General features: G+C 40.9%; 1 protein-coding gene across 1 annotated transcript in view; it reads left to right on the top strand.

Moving 5' to 3' along the window:
- The first annotated feature begins 1,780 nt into the window (after positions 1–1,780).
- The window catches only part of TMEM30A (transmembrane protein 30A), a 37,221-nt gene continuing 23,113 nt past the window's right edge, over positions 1,781–15,888 (top strand). The window contains exon 1 of the mRNA XM_063097898.1: positions 1,781–2,164. Coding sequence (XP_062953968.1) covers positions 1,928–2,164 — 237 coding nt within the window. The 5' untranslated portion in view covers positions 1,781–1,927. The remainder of the gene's footprint in view (positions 2,165–15,888) is intronic.

Genomic DNA, 15,888 nt, shown 5'->3' with positions numbered 1-15,888 from the left:
AGCCAGCCACCTAAAAAAAAAAAATAGTGAAAAAATAAAGTTTGGGTGTTTGTTTTCAGATAATGTGATTTACTCTCTGGCCTGAACCTTGAAGACACCAATATAATGTGTATTGTATATAATTATTTCTTAAATTTTACAAATAATATATGCTTATTGCAGAAAATATTGGAAAACAGAAAAGTGCAATGAAACAAAAATAAAATCCTCCATCTGGTCAACAGAGATTACCACTATTTACTTTTCATTTGGGCTTTATATATTGCTACAGTCTCTAGACTACCTTGGTATCCTGATTTAGTTACTTTTTATATCAATGAGTATTTCCTTGAGTCATTAAACACTTGGCAGTTTAAAAATGTCTACATAGGCTGGCTGATTAGTTCAGTTGGTTAGAGTGCAGTCTTATAACACCAAGGTCACAGGTTTGGATCCCCATGCTGGCCAGCCACCAAGAAAATAAAGAGTTTACATAGTATCTCATTCTATAGTAATGTTATGTGTTTAAGTTTTTGATTATCAACAGTAAAAATTTTTTTAAAAGCTACAGCTTCTTACAAAAGACTTCCTAAATCAATTTGGAAAATAATGCAGATACAAAGAAGAGGGGAAAAGTAAGGGAAGACCAGTAATGGAGAAAATCCCTCAATTAGAGGCGTTGAAGAACAAAATTACAACAAATTTAGTAAAAGATCTCAATTGGCTTTGAGATTCTAGAATCGGGCAACACATTATTCCATAAAATAGAATAAGTGTTCCAAAGAGCTAAATAAAAAAGGTTAATTTAATGGACAGAAAAAAGACTGAAGAAAGCAGAAACAAAGAACGGAAAGCAGATCGGTCATTTCAAAGTTTCTTTCCTTGTAAGGTGGAGACAGGAAAGCAGAATAGAAACATAACTGACAAGTTACTTCAGGCTCTTTTCCAGCGGGATTAAAGCGGAAGGAAGTCAATTTTCATACGTATTGAAGATTTAAACTGGGCTCTTTGGGAAACTGGCTCTTTCTCCTGATTTCTCGGAAGATCAAACAATCACAATCTAAGTGACATGGTCTGGTGTGTTGGGGCCCAGGGCAGGAACTTAGTCCCAAACAATGGCCTCCGATGATCTTATTTAACAGAGACAGGAAGATAGGGTTGACCTAGTTACCTTATTGATTCTTGACCTCAGGGACATAGGGCCACACGTCAAGCATCTCAGTTGAAGTTTATATATGCACCTTGAGTGAGAATTTATTTATTCTAGTTAAAGTCGTGATTTTACAACCCAGGCCAATACTGCCAGTCCCACAAGGCTCAAGCTCCCTTGGTGTGGCCTTTTAAATGCTTCAATTTCCTTCAGAGAAGGCGTGGAGGTAAAAAGAAAAATCTTCCGGGCGCCAAAGCCACCAGAAAGATCTTCCTTTGTCAGCAGCTCCCGGGCTGACGAGAGTGGCTCAAGCCTGGGAGGGCGACCTGGACCGGCGGTCTCCATGGTAACAGCAGCAGCGGATCCAAGGGCGCTAACAGAAGCGTCCGCGAGCCGAGGGAAGACGCGCCGACGGCGCAAGCGCCGAGATCCCTTCGCTCCGAGGCCGTGATTTCGTCAACGTAGCTTCACGTTCTAGGGCTTAAGCCTTTCTTTGTCGTCACAGGGCAGATGGTCAGCGTGTGCCCGCCTTTTCCCTCCCCCTGTTATTCTCCTCCCCTTTGCCCTCCCCTTGTCCCTCAGTCTTCTGTCTCCTTCCTCTCTCTCTTCCTCTGGCTTCTCCAGCCGACTCTCGCTTCCAGTCAGCGGCAGTGTGCGGAAGATGTCCCGCCTCTTCCGCCTCTACAGCGGAGGAGGTGACGGCGGCAGCAGCGGCGCCTGCGCGTCTACTGTCAGGGTCATCAGGCGGGTCCCCTCGGCGGTCCACCGGCGCGTCGCGGAGCCGCGCCCTGGGGGTCGATGGCGATGAACTATAGCGTGAAGGATGAAGTGGACGGTGGGCCCCCGTGTGCTCCTGGGGGCACCGCTAAGACCCGGAGGCCGGATAACACGGCCTTCAAACAGCAGCGGCTGCCCGCTTGGCAGCCCATCCTTACGGCTGGCACGGTGCTACCTACCTTCTTCATCATCGGCCTCATCTTCATCCCCATTGGGATCGGCATCTTTGTCACCTCCAACAACATCCGCGAGATCGAGGTGAGGGAAGGGAGCGACGATGGGAGTTGGCGTTGCCCCGGAGAGGGGTCTTCCGCGGCCGCCCCACTCCTCCCGCGGCTCCCTGGAGGTTGACAGGCGGGCCCCTCCCTCTCAACCCCCACCCCCCTCTCCTTCCTCTTTCTTTGTGAGGGTTTCCTGAACTTGCAGTTTCCTCTTGCTCACGATTTACACGGTTAGAGACGGAATGCATGTTTAAGGCAGAAAAGGGTCAGGTGAAGAACTCTTCTTTATGGGGAGTTTGTGTGGTTCCGTGGGAACTATGGGGTTATTCAACGAGGTGAAAAGAAAAGTGTGTGTGTGTAGGGGGGGGAAGGTATAGCTAGATGTAACTCTGAGGGAATTGACAGAATCAGTGTGTCACTACATATGTGGGGATTATACCAGGACACAGATGAACACTTTGGCCATTGTTGGGAAAAGAGTCATAGAAGTATTGATGATTCTTATGTAAAGAAGTTAAGTCATGTTATTAGGTCACGTATTAGGACATATGATTGAAGTGTGCATAGTACCTTTATTTTGAGCTAATTAGATGTTTTTAGTTGTAGAGCTTGATATAGGTAAAAGATAACCTGAAAACTTCAATTCTGGTTTTGTTTTTAATCTGCGTTTATTAATAATTGCGCCCTATATTCGCCCTAGCTTTTTCCACTAGATTTTAAACTTTACAAAAAGAACCAGTGACCACACACAGGGAATAAGTTTTGCACTGTCTACCTAACATTTTACTGATGTTTATTTTACTGAACATTTACTTATATAAGACCCGACAGAAAATGTTGTATTGGGAAAACATTTCGACTTCTGTCAGAGCAGCAATCACAGTATCTTTATCCATCTGCAGTGGTGAAGATGGGTTGATAATAGAATGTAAATACTCTGTGGGTGTCCAGTATTAAACATCTGTTCGCCCTCTTTTTTTGCATATCTCAGGGTGTTTTTAATCTTTTTGAAAGGACAGGAACTGGTATCAAGTTTTCTTGATTTCTTTTGTTCTATACAGTATCTATATACTTTTATAAATATTGTTTATGTATGTGATTTAATGGGACTAACAGAAAATTTTATTTTTAATGTCTCAAGTATAAATAGGGGTACCTATTTGCCAGTTTAATTTCAATGTTATCTCTAAAAGCAAGGCTGATATGTTTTTTAACTGTACAGTATTTACTTGTGTTATAACAGTAATAAGAATAGTATCTATAACATAACTAGTATTTGAATCTTTTACTAGAAATTCATTTTCAATTTTATAACTAGAGAAAGTGTCACAGTATATTTTTTCACCATGTATTTTTATTTCTTTAATCATTTTTATCTCCCTAATAGTCCTGTAAATGTATTACTTTTTGCCCTCCCAACTACACTAGTATCACATTATATCAGGATATGGGCAGAGTGGTATAATGCAAGGACCACGCGCTCTAGCTGAGGTAGGCAGAGCTGGGTATAAATTCTTGCTCAGCCACTTACTAGCTTAGTTTCTTGGAAAACCTCAGTTTTCCCATCTGTAAAATAGGTAGAATAATGCATAGTTCTGAGATGTGAGAATTAGAAGCAATATAGAGAAAATATCTGGTGCTAAGTTATGATAATCCTTAATCAGGAAATGAGAAGTAAAGTCAAAAAGGTTGAGATTTGACAGTAAATAGTTGAATATTGTGAAGTTGAGACAGCAACCCGTCTTGGTTCCCAGCTTTAAACTTTCACACTACACTAATATCCTTACTGCGAAGTTAGTAAAGTAGAAGAAAATAATTTAGCATTAGAAATTTGAATCATCTTATTTAAACTTCTTAGGATGCGAAGTTGAAAGTAGCAACTATTTAGAATTTTATATGAATGAGTAATATTTACTAAATTATTGAAACTCAACTTTTGTTAATATTTACTATAGTATGAAAATAAATCTTTAAATTTCTTCAAAACTTTTGGGTTCTGAAAAATATAATGTTCTTTACACTAAGTAGTAGATGAAATGGAAATTTCTTAAATAGTTCTCATGTGTGATTCTGATTTCAAGTTGCCTACAGGGTCCGCTGCAGCTTGGTCTGGTTAAAAGGACAGTGAAGTTAAGAATCAGGGCATTAGAGTTGAAGTCCCGCTTTGTCACTCTCTCCTTTGTGCTTGTAGGCATTTATTTATTTATTTATTTATTGTGACTGGCTGGTAGGGGGATCTGAACCCTTGACATTGGTGTTATCAGCACCATGCTCTAACTAAATGAGCTAACTGGCCAGCCCAGGCATAATTTTGAGTCCTGTTTTTACTTGAAGCACTAAAAGATTCAGATTAAATCATCTCTAAGATGCTGTTCAACTCTAAAATTCTATGACTTCCAACTTAAATGTGATTAAACAACAAATGCAGTATGTTCAAATAGTATAGCCTTTGGAACCAGAGGAAATGAAAATTAGGAATAATCGGGAATTTTGTACCAACACTGACTGATGTATAGTTATGCGTATAGAATCCATGTATATATATTTAAAATTTGGGTGTTATATATGTAGAGATGTGGTTCTGAATTGGGTGTGGAGTTCGAAAAACCTAGGGAACGTTGCGAAACACACATTTGTTTCTGCCTGTTCTCTACTCTTTGTTAACCACTACTTTAGATTAAAATATGTTGAGGGTTCTTAAAAGTTAATGAATAATGAGAACGTCTTGCCAACATTCAGTTCCATAGTATAAATTGCTCACACCTTTTTAGTTTATTTCTTTATTTCTGAAATTTTAAAAACCTTCATTGCTGTTCAAATTATTAGGGCAAAGGAGACTTTTGTAATATATGCTTTTTGTCATATAGCTTAAAGTGCTAAGGTCAGAAATTCAAAGTTTTTAAGTATAAAGTCAGTGTTTCTTTCTCATTCTCCCAGAAATGTTGTACTACAAAACTATTACTCTTATAAAATACCTTGGACTCCCCTGAAAAACGTGTAAAAAAAGGTATTTTTCCATCTTAATGCTTATATTTGGAATCATATTTTCTCCCCTTGTTGGGTTTACGTATCTTGTTTAGTTGGTTTTTAAATTTTCCATTATCTAAATAAAATGAGGCTATTAGAAAACTGCAGTTATTAATTTTGTCATTCATGAGAAATTATTTTAAATATGGAATATCTTTATTTAACATTAGGATTTAAGGGGCCAGCCCGTGGCTCACTTGGGAGAGTGTGGTGCTAACACCAAGGCCATGGGTTCGGATCCCTAGGTAGGGATGGCCGGTTAGCTCACTTAGGAGAACGTGGTGCTGACAACACCAAGTCAAGGTTTAAGATCCCTTTACCCGTCATCTTTTAAGAAAAAAAAAAAAATTAGGATTTAATATCTTTATTTATTTTTAGGAGCAAGGAATGAGTATTTCCTTTAATTTGGCCATTGTAGGAATCAGGTGCATCTTTCTGCCACAAAGTAATGATTTTCTGCTGTGGGTCCCTTGCTGGTGAGGCTGAGATATAGAGCTAACTTGAAAAAGATAGTGAGACTATTCTTAACTTTTGTGAAAGCATTTATAAATGTGAAGTTATATAGTTTAAAATTAATGGTTAGAATCAGATGAGTAAATTATTTGAGTAATATTCAGAGTAAATTTAAAAACTAAACATGTACTTCAAGTTAATATTGCCCAAAGTGTTCAAGATACATTTTCATGAAATATTAGTGGATTAGCTCCCCACTTCCCACGTTTGATAGAGAAACTCCCAACTTTCCTCTTTTTCACCTTATTTTATTTACTGCCCTTAATTATTTAATCCTGATTATTTTGTTTGACTAGTTTGTGATAAAAAATATTTTTATCTGTTTTACTCCTATGTAACTTAAATTCTGAGATTGTAAGATTTTTAAGAAGATTAAATTTCTTTTCTACATTTAGTAATCTGTTTATAATTAGCCTTTTCAAGGAAGAATAAATTGCTTTGTAGGAATGGTTGTTAAAGATTAGGCCCTTTATGTTAAGAAGTTTGAAGATTTTAATATTCAAATTGATTGCAGTAACTTAAAAGCAGACTCTTGGAAATTAAGATTTGTGGTGTGTTTTAATTTGTTTCTCAAGTAACTTTAGTACTTAGAGCAAAGGATGACAAAGTAAATATGGCCAGGCAGAATGTTTTGTTTGGTCCAGGAACTGAAAATGGTTTTACAGATAACATTTGCAATCGATTTGATGATAGGGAACACTAACTTTGAATCTCAGTTATGTGAAATGTTATTCCCCCGAAAGAATTCCATTCTTCTCATTAGTAGACCTGTGTTAGCAAAAAATTGTACACAATTATTATTATATTTTGAATTTCATCAATGAAAATTGTTTTTTTCTCTCTTGTTACGTAAGAACCTACATAATATCCTCCACCTTACCTCTTAGTCTGCAAAGCCTTATTTGCTTTCAGGCCCTTTATAGGAAAGGATTGCCTGACCCTGACTTTAAGAGTTTTAAAGAAACATACTGGCAAATTTAGCATTTGCTACCAAAATAATTGTGTTTAATGTACATTAAAGTTCAAGGTGTAACAATCCCTGGTAATTGTTTGTGTTCTACTGTCTTTGTATAGATTTAGTAGATATAAAATATTTTAGCTAAATTCACCATTAATCTCGGCTCAGACAACATCATTCTTCATTTCCTTGTCACAGTTAGAATTCAAACAGCCTAAAGAAAGTTGCTTTTGAAATTTTTACTTTGGTTACCTTTTTTCTTCATTAGAGCCTCCAGAAAGGACTCTAGATAAATTCTTTAGTGTGGAATAATCCATTTAAAGGGGTGCTTAAAATGCCATTTTTTTTTTTCTTTTTTTCTTTATTTTTAAAATTTTTATTGACTCATAGTTGATTATACATATTTTGGGGGTTCAATGTTGACGTACATTGATCAAATCAATGTTACTTGCATATATATTGTTACAAATTGTACTTATTCTTCATGCCCCTTGTCTAATCTCTCCCCATTCCCCCCCCCCAACTCTGATAACCCTAGATTTCTTCTCTCCTTCTGAAAGAGTAATGGTTACTCTGTTGACTTGTTATCTAGATGATCTGTCTAATGCTGAGAGGTGTGTTCAGGTCCCCCAATATTATCATAGAGCAGATGCTTCTTCCGTCTCTCTAGAATGGGCTTTGTGGAGAGAGATGTCTTCTTCTTTTCTTTGTTCTCTGCTGGTGACTCTCCTTGTGTCAATGGATTCCAGTGGCTGGCAGACCATCTGCACGGTGGTTGTGGCGTCTAGCCACTTTCGCGGCAGCTGTGGTTATTGTGGTGGCTGTGGTGGGCCACCCACATGGAGGTGATTTTTTGGCATGCTCCTTACCTAGTTGCTGGTGGCTCACAGATCCATGCCTCAGGACCCTGGGTGGGCTGCGTGGCATTGGTGGTGCACCTGGTTGTGGGAAGAGGATCCAGTCCACAGCTCTATGCCTCAGGACCCTGGGTAGGCCCCGTGGCACTGGTGTTGTGCCTGGTTGGGGGGGGGTGTCTGGTCCCTGGCTTCATGTGCCAGGACCCTGGGCAGGCCCCATGGTGCTGGCAGTGTGCCTGGTTGTGGGAGGAGGGTCCGGTTCCCAGATCCATGCCCCAGGACCCTGGTAAAATGCCATTTTTAAGTTAATTTGATCAAATACTTAAAATGATTTCCCTTATTACTCAGCATTTTGTTGAGTGACCTGTTTACATCTTATATTGATTTCCTTTGAGACAAAGTTACATTCAAAATGGAAGATTTCCAGTCCTCCAAACACAGTGTAAAAAGTGTATGTTCTTCAAATTCCTCCTTTTTCACCACGTTAAATTCAGTCTATTTCTTAGGAATATATATTTTTATATTTTTAAAACTACTAAGAAGAAATGCGAGTTTGATTTAGAGAACAATTACACTTGTAGCAAAAGAAAGCTGAGAAATATGGTAGCTGTTAAACTGATCTACTCATCTACATCTGTTCTATTTTACCCCTGGTTCTTTGTCTTCTGAATTTAAGCTAATGGATAAGTCTCCAGACTATCATTGTATTCTGCACTGTGCCTTGTATACTTTTGACATTTAATAAGCATTAATTTTTAAAATAAGGAAATTGTAGCTCCTCTTCCACTTGATAGCCTCTTTTCTTTTTACAGTGTGAACTGTTTACTTCTGTATATACTTTGTATTGTGAAACCTGATAGATTGTTACACCCAACAGATTTTATTACAGTCTGGAAATTAGGTCAAGCTATCCTTGAATTTTAGCTGATAAAGAGTATAGTGGTTATTTGATGGTAAAAACCTGTTAACTGAGTTAAATTTATCAAGGATTTTAATCAACATTGGGCATTTTCTATATATAAAGGGCTTCTCTGGGAATACTGGGCAATAGAAAAGGTTGGGGACAGGACCTCCTTTTTTTTCTTCTTCTTTTCTTTTTTAAACAGAGGGCCTTTCTTAAAGAGCCTGGAATCTTTGGGGAAGATGAGATGAAGACTATAAGCATTGCTAGGTGAGTGGTACATACAGAGTATGCCTTAATAGTTCAAAGGAAGATCACATCTGTCTCTAAAGACCATGGAAAGCTTTGTGTAGGAGGTGGGTGTTGAGATGGAACTTTAAGGATAAACAGCACTTCTAAAGAAGAGGTTTGCATGCATTCCAAGGTAGGAAATCAATATGAGCAAGAATCTAGTGGCAGGAAATCAAAAGGTGTATGCAGAAAATAGGAGTAAGGGCAAATTAGCTAGTGCCAGGTTGTGGATAGTCTTGGGTATGAATGAATTTATTTGTATTAGTTCATTTTCTGTTGGTTATAACAGAATACCTGAAACTGGATAACTTAATAAAAAATGAAATTTACTTCTTCCTATTTTGGAGTCTGGAAAGTCCAAGGTCCAGGGTTCGCATCTGGTGAGGGCCTTCTTCTTGGTGGGAACTCTTTACAGAGTCCCATAGTGATTCAGGCAATGACATGGTGAGAGTGGCAAAAGCTCTTTCATGTGCTCTCTTTTTAAAGCCACCAGTCCACATCCATGATAACCCAGTAAACCATTAACCCATCAATCAATCCATGAATGGATCAATTCATTCATGAGGGCATAGTCCTTATGATCCAATCAGTCACCTCTTTTGTGTGTGTGTGTGTGTGTGTGTGTGTTTGTCTGGCCAGTACAGGGATTGAACCTAGGACCTTGGTGTTATAAACACCATGCCCTAGCCAACTGAGCTAATGGGTCAGCCATCCAATCACCACCTAAAGGGCCCGGCCTTTTAACACGCCATAGTGTGATTTCTCACCCTCTTAATACAGTTAAGATGGGAATCAAGCTTCAGTGAATTTTGGGAGGACATTCAGTCTGCAACAGTATTGAGTCAGGAAAGTGACAGGATTGATATAATGTGTATCAGTTATGATTGGGTTCAGCAATGAGTAATTAAGATTTTAATTTTCATGTAAGATGACTTAGAAATACAGTACATTGCTGATATGGAGGCTCTGTTTTACTGAATCCTTACTCTATTTAGTTTACTGTCCTTTCATTCTTAGGGATTGACTTTCATGCTCACAACCCAAGATAGAGGCTAGAGTTCTAATTGCCTTTTTCAGGCAGCAGTGTGGAAGGAATGAAGAGTAAAGGGACAGAATTCTTTTAAAGAAAGTTCTTGGAAGCTGCCACATAGTACTTCCACTTAGTAACAAGGCCACACTAGCATCAAGGGGAGCTGGAAAATGTAATCTTTATTCAGATAACAAGGTTCTCAATTAGTAAGTGAGAGTTTTATACTGTGGAAGAAAAGTAGCACAGAAATTGTGGTGGGGTGTTGTTAGCAGATTCTACAACACACGATTATAGGAAGTTTTATCTGGTGGTAAAATGGTATGTTGGCTGGATGAGAGCTAGATAACTAGATGTGAATCTAGTAGTTTAGACATTGAGTTAATGATTGCGGGTTTTTTAGGGGGGGCGATTGGTTGGTATGGGGATCTGAACCCTTGACCTTGGTGTTATCAGCACCTATGATCGAATTTTATATTGGTTACAGTATTGAGTTGAGCTTGATTTTATAGTAGAAGGCATTATGTGTTGTTCTTGATGTGAAAAGCAAATTAGATATGTGACTTTGCTTTTTTTTTTTTTTTTTTAACAAGTTATACAGTAGAAGAAATATAGAATATCATTACCTTCCTCTTGTTTCTTTTTTTTTGGCAGCTGGCCAGTATAGGGATCTGAACCCTTTACCTTAGTGTTATAACACCGCACTCTAACCAACTGAGTTAACAAGCCAACCCTTGTTTCTTTGACTTTTTTCTTCCATCTCTGTTTAGCCTGTAAATGTGTTTCAGTTTCTTTTCTTAAAAAACAAAAACATCCTGTTTTGATTTTATTTTTTATTCATTTATTTTTTCAGTGAGGACATTAAATATGAGGTTAAGTCTTTTGCTTATGACTTAATTCAGTTCTGGTACTATCTACCAGGAGATAGCATCAGATCCCACAGGTTAAGGGCTCAGTTCTGCAAGACTTCAGATGCCAATCCCAAGTCCCAGGCTGTGACCTGTACTTCTGACATACCTGGGATTCAAACCCTAGCACTCTGACCTCTTGTTTTGTTTCCTCTAGGTGCTGGTTTGTATTCTCTTTCCACATAATCTGTTTGAAAAGAATAGTGACCCTTATTGATAACGCCCATTTCCATGTTCCTTTGAAGTATGCATTTGAAATATGTTAGATGTTGAAAAGTGCTATGAAGAAAAATAAGAAAGGAAGGGGAATAGGAAGGGTTGAGGAATGGTTTACTGTTTGAAATAGGGTAGCCTCAGTAAAGTGGTAATTGAGTAAAGATCTAAAAGAGGTAAGGGAGTGAAACATATTTGTATCTGAGGGAATATTGTTTCAGGAAGGAGAAATAGTTAAGAGCAAAGATTCTAAGGAGTATGCTTAGTAGGATGTCTGAGGAACAGCAAATAAGCCAGTATGGCTGAAGCAGAGTTAGAAATCGGGCAGAATGTAGAAGATGAAGTTAGAGTGGTAAAATATCAGGGTGCACATCACATAGGCCGTTATAAAGACTTTGGCTTCTATACTTAGTGTGATGGGAAACCATTGAAAGTTTTAGGTGACATGATCTCACTTTTGGTTAGAAGAGTCATGATGTGATAAATATTGCCTGGGGAATAAGAATAAGGGTATTTCTGATAGGAAAAAAAGTGTTTTTCCTACTCTAGCATACTATTCAACACAACACTTCAGACACCAGGTTTGTGGGATTTCTTTCCCACACACCAAGCAATTCTGACACTAGATTCTCACCAACTGGGTATCTTATGACTTAATTCAGTTCTGGTACTATCTACCAGGAGATAGCATCAGATCCCACAGGTTAAGGGCTCAGTTCTGCAAGACTTCAGATGCCAATCCCAAGTCCCAGGCTGTGACCTGTACTTCTGACAAACTGGCTATGTATCAGGTATATTAGTCTATTTTCTGTTGCTTATAACAGAGTACCTGAAACTGGGTAGTTAATAAAGAAACAAAATTTATTTAATACAGTTTTGGGTGCTGAGAAGTCCAAGGTCCCTGGAGTGCATCTGGTGAGGACCTTCTTCTGAGTAAGAACTCTCTACAGAGTCCTGTGGTGACGTTGGATATCACATGGTGAGGAGGGGAGCGAGAGTGCTTCTTAACATGTTCACTGGATATGCGGGGTGTGAGAAAAAGTAAAGGATCAAAGATAACTAAAATATTTTTACATCTATAAGGATGGAGTTGTTGGTTTTCAATGTGGAGAAGATTATGGGAAAAGAAGGTTTTATTTTTTGTGCTAGTAGGGAGTTGGGAGTGGGAAGCAGAACAAAGAGTTCAATTTATTTTATTTTATTTTATTTTTTTGTGACCAGTAAAGGAATCATTACCCTTGGCTTGGTGTCGCCCGCACCTCGCTCACCCAGTGAGTGCACCGGCCATCCCTATATAGGATCTGAACCTGCGGCCTCGGCGCTTCCAGCACTGCTGCGCTCCCAGCACTGCTGCGCTCCCAGGGCCACACTCTCCCGAGTGAGCCATGGGTTCGGCCCAAGAGTTCAATTTTTGACTTGTTATGATGAGGTACCTTTAGACATCCAAGTGAGAAGTAGAGTAGGCAATTGAATATATAAGATTAGAGTTCAGGGGGAAGGTTGAGACTCGGAATACACTTTTGAGGGTTAATCAGCATAGATGATATATGAAGACAGAGGGATGAAGTCAAGAGACTGATTTGTAGGTCAAAGAAAAGTGAAAAGTTCCCACAACAGTCCTGAGTCACTACAATGTGTAGAGGTTGGGGAGATGAGAAAGAACTAACAAAGGAGACTGAAAAGGAGCAGCCAGTGAGGTGGGAGAAAAACAAGGAACGTATGCTGTCCTGGAAACTAGTTTCAAGGAAGAGCAAGTGAACAACCATGCCAAAGGCTGCTGCTGATGGTTTACAGAAGAGCAGGACTGAGAGCTGACCTTTGATTTAGTGACATGAAAAGCAGTGGTGAACCTTACAGTGAGTTGGTATCGCTACCTGTATTAGTCCATTTCTGTTGCTTATAACAAAATACCTGGAACTGGGTAATTTATAAAGAAAACAAAATTTATTGCTTACAGTTTCTGAGGCTGAGAAACTGGAAACACATCTGGTGAAGGCCTTTGTGGTGACAGTGACACAGGGTCCCACATGGCAGAAGGGCAGAGCAGAGAGAGAGAGAGAGACTCTCACAGCTCAGAACCATGCCCAAGACCACCATTATTAATCCATTCATTAGGGCATGGTCCTCAGAATCTAATCACCTCTTCAAGGCCCTACCTTTCAATTACCATAATAGAATTCCCCACTCTCAGAAGTTACAATGGGGGTTAAGCTTCGATACATATAATTTGGGGGACACAATTCAATCCATATCCCTACCTACGTGGTTTTTCATGCCAGGAACCCTGAAAATCAACCTAAATATACTTGTCCTCATCCCATCTCTAGGCACTGAATCCTATAGATTCTATTTTCTCCATATTTTGTGAATCTGTCTTCTCTTTTCCATTCGTGCTGCCACTTTCTTAGTTTATGTTCTCAACTTTTCTCCTCTGGATTATTTCAGTAGCATTCTGTCTACTTCCTCTGCCATTCTCTTCAATCTCTCTGTCCATTGGTACCAGAGTGATCTTTTTAATAAGCTAGTCTGAATATTTCATTTTTGTGCTTAAAATTTTTCCAGTGTTTGGCTCCCTCAAGCATTCAGGATAGTGTTCAAACCGCTTAATGTAGGATGTAATTTTCTTCATGATACGATACTTTTTACTTTTCTGTCTTCATCTCCTGCCACTTCTTTACATTTTGTTCTAGCCATAGCAAACTTCTGTTGTTTCTGGAATGTGGCATGTGGCTAGATCTACCTGAAATGTCCTTCCTTTCTCATTGTACTATGTTTTCTTTTCCTTTTTTTTTTAAAATTTATTTTCTTTATTGAATCAAAATCGATTATACATATTTTGGGGGTTGAACATTGAGATATGTTGATTTAATCAATATTACTAGCATATATATTGTTACAAATCGTAATTATTCTTTAGGCCCCTTGTCCAATCTCTTCCCTTTCCCCACTCCCTCCTCCGCCCCCCTCTAATTGCCCTAGTTTTGTTCTCTCCTTCTGAAAGAATAATGGTTACTCTGTTAATTTGTTGCCTAGATGATCTGTCCAATGCTGAGAGATGTGATCAGGTCCCCCAATATTATCATAGAGCAAATGCTTCTTCTGTCACTCTGAAATGGGCTTTGTTGAAAGGGACATCCTCTTTTCTTTGTCTCTGCTGGTGACTCTTTTTGTGTGAATGTACTCCAGTGGTTGGCAGACCATCTGCATGGTGGTTGTGGCGTCTAGCCACTTTTGCAGCAGCCATGGTTATTGTGGTGGCTGTGGTGGGCCACCCACGTGGAGGTGCTGTTTTTGGTATGCTCCTTGGCCCTGGTGGTATGCCTGGTTGTGGGGTATGTTTGATCCCCTTTTCCACACCTCTGGACCCTGGGCTGGCCCCAAGGCGCCAGTGCCATGTGCCTGGTTGTGGGAGGGGTGGCAAGTCCCCTTCTCCATGCCTCGGGTCACCGGGTGAGAACCAAGGAGCTGGCTTGGTATGCCTGGTTGTGGGAGGAGGGTCTGGTCCCCTTCTCCATGCCCCAAGTCCCTGAGCGAGCCCCAAGGTGCTAGCACCATGTGCCTGGTTGTGGGAGGAGAGTCTGGTCCCCTTTTCCATGCCTCAGGTACCCCTGTGGGCCCCAAGGTGCTGGCATTTTGTGCCTGGTATGGGAGGAAGGTCTGGTCCCCGGCTCCATACCTCAGGTCACTGGATGGGACCTGAGGCACTGGCTTGGTATGCCTGGTTGTAGGAGAGAGGTCTGGTCCCCTTTTCCATGTCTTGGGTCCCCAGGTGGGCCCTGAGGCACTAGCATGGTGTGCCTGGTTGTGGGAGAGAGGTCCAGTCCCCTTCTGCATGCCTCTGGACTGCGCGTGCCCCAAGGTGCTGGCATGGTGTGACTGGTTGTGGGAGAGACGTCCGGTCCCCTTCTCCTTGCCTTGAGTCCCAAGGTGGGCCCCGACGTGCTGGCATGGTGTGCCTTGTTGTGGGAGGAGAGTCCGGTTCCTGGCCCCATGCCTTGGGTCACTGGGCGGGACCCAAGGCACTGGCTTGGTGTGCCTGGTTGTGGGAGAGAGGTCTGGTCCTCTTCTCCATGAACTGGGTCCCTGGGTTGGCCCTGAGATGCTGGCACAGTGTGCCTGGTTGTGGGAGGGTGGTCCAGTCCCCTTCTCCATGTCCTGGGCCCCTGGGTGGGCCCCAAGGTGCTGGCGCAGTGTGCCTGGTTGTGGGAGAGAGGTCCGTTCCCCTTCTCCATGCTTCGGGTCCCCGGGCAGGCCTTGAAGTGCTGGTGCAGTGTGCCTGGTTGTGGGAGAGAGGTCCATTCCCCTTCTCCGTGCTTCGGGTCCCTGGGCAGGCCCTGAAGTGCTGGCATGGTGTGCCTGGTTGTGGGAGAGAGGTCTGTTCCCCTTCTCCTTGCCTGGAGTCTCCAGGCAGGCCTCAAGGTGATGGTGCGGTGTCCCTGGTTGTGGGAGAAAGGTCCGGTCCCCTTCTCCATGCCTCGGGTCCCCGGGTGGGCCCTGAAGTGCTGGAGTGGTGTGCCTGGTTGTGGGAGGGGGGTCCAGTCCCCTTCTCCGTGCCTTGGGTTCCCAGGCTGGCCCTGACACAGGTGCCATTTGCCTGGAAGTGGGAGTGGGGTCCAGTCCCAAGATCCAAACCTCTGGTTCCCAGGCAGGCCCCAAGGTGCTAGTCCTCACTGTACTGTTTTTCAAAGTTAGTTCCTGTCAACATTATGGAAAGTCTTCCCTGATTCCTCTCTTTCCCCACCCAGTTTACGAGTATATGCTTCTCTCAGGTCCTATAAGTACTAGCTAATGGCTTGTCATAACATTATCATATTATATCCTATAATTATTGATTAATCTGACTTTCTCTCTCACTAGTCTGTAAATTCTTTTGTGGCATGAACAATGTATTTTTCCACTTTGTGTTTTCATCCTGTAGCACAATGCCTAGCGCCTCATGAATGAAACTTAATGGATATAATCAAGACATTTTAAAACAGTTTATTGAGAGTTTATTGATCATCTCAATGGTATTATGAGTCTGAAGGAGTTACTAAAATTAGCAAAGAAAAATGTTATGTACTACA

The sequence above is a fragment of the Cynocephalus volans genome, chromosome 5, assembly GCF_027409185.1.
Source record: "Cynocephalus volans isolate mCynVol1 chromosome 5, mCynVol1.pri, whole genome shotgun sequence".
Lineage (NCBI taxonomy): Eukaryota > Metazoa > Chordata > Mammalia > Dermoptera > Cynocephalidae > Cynocephalus > Cynocephalus volans.
Note: the sequence above shows the minus strand (reverse complement) of the source record. Positions and strands in the feature narration are given on the sequence as shown.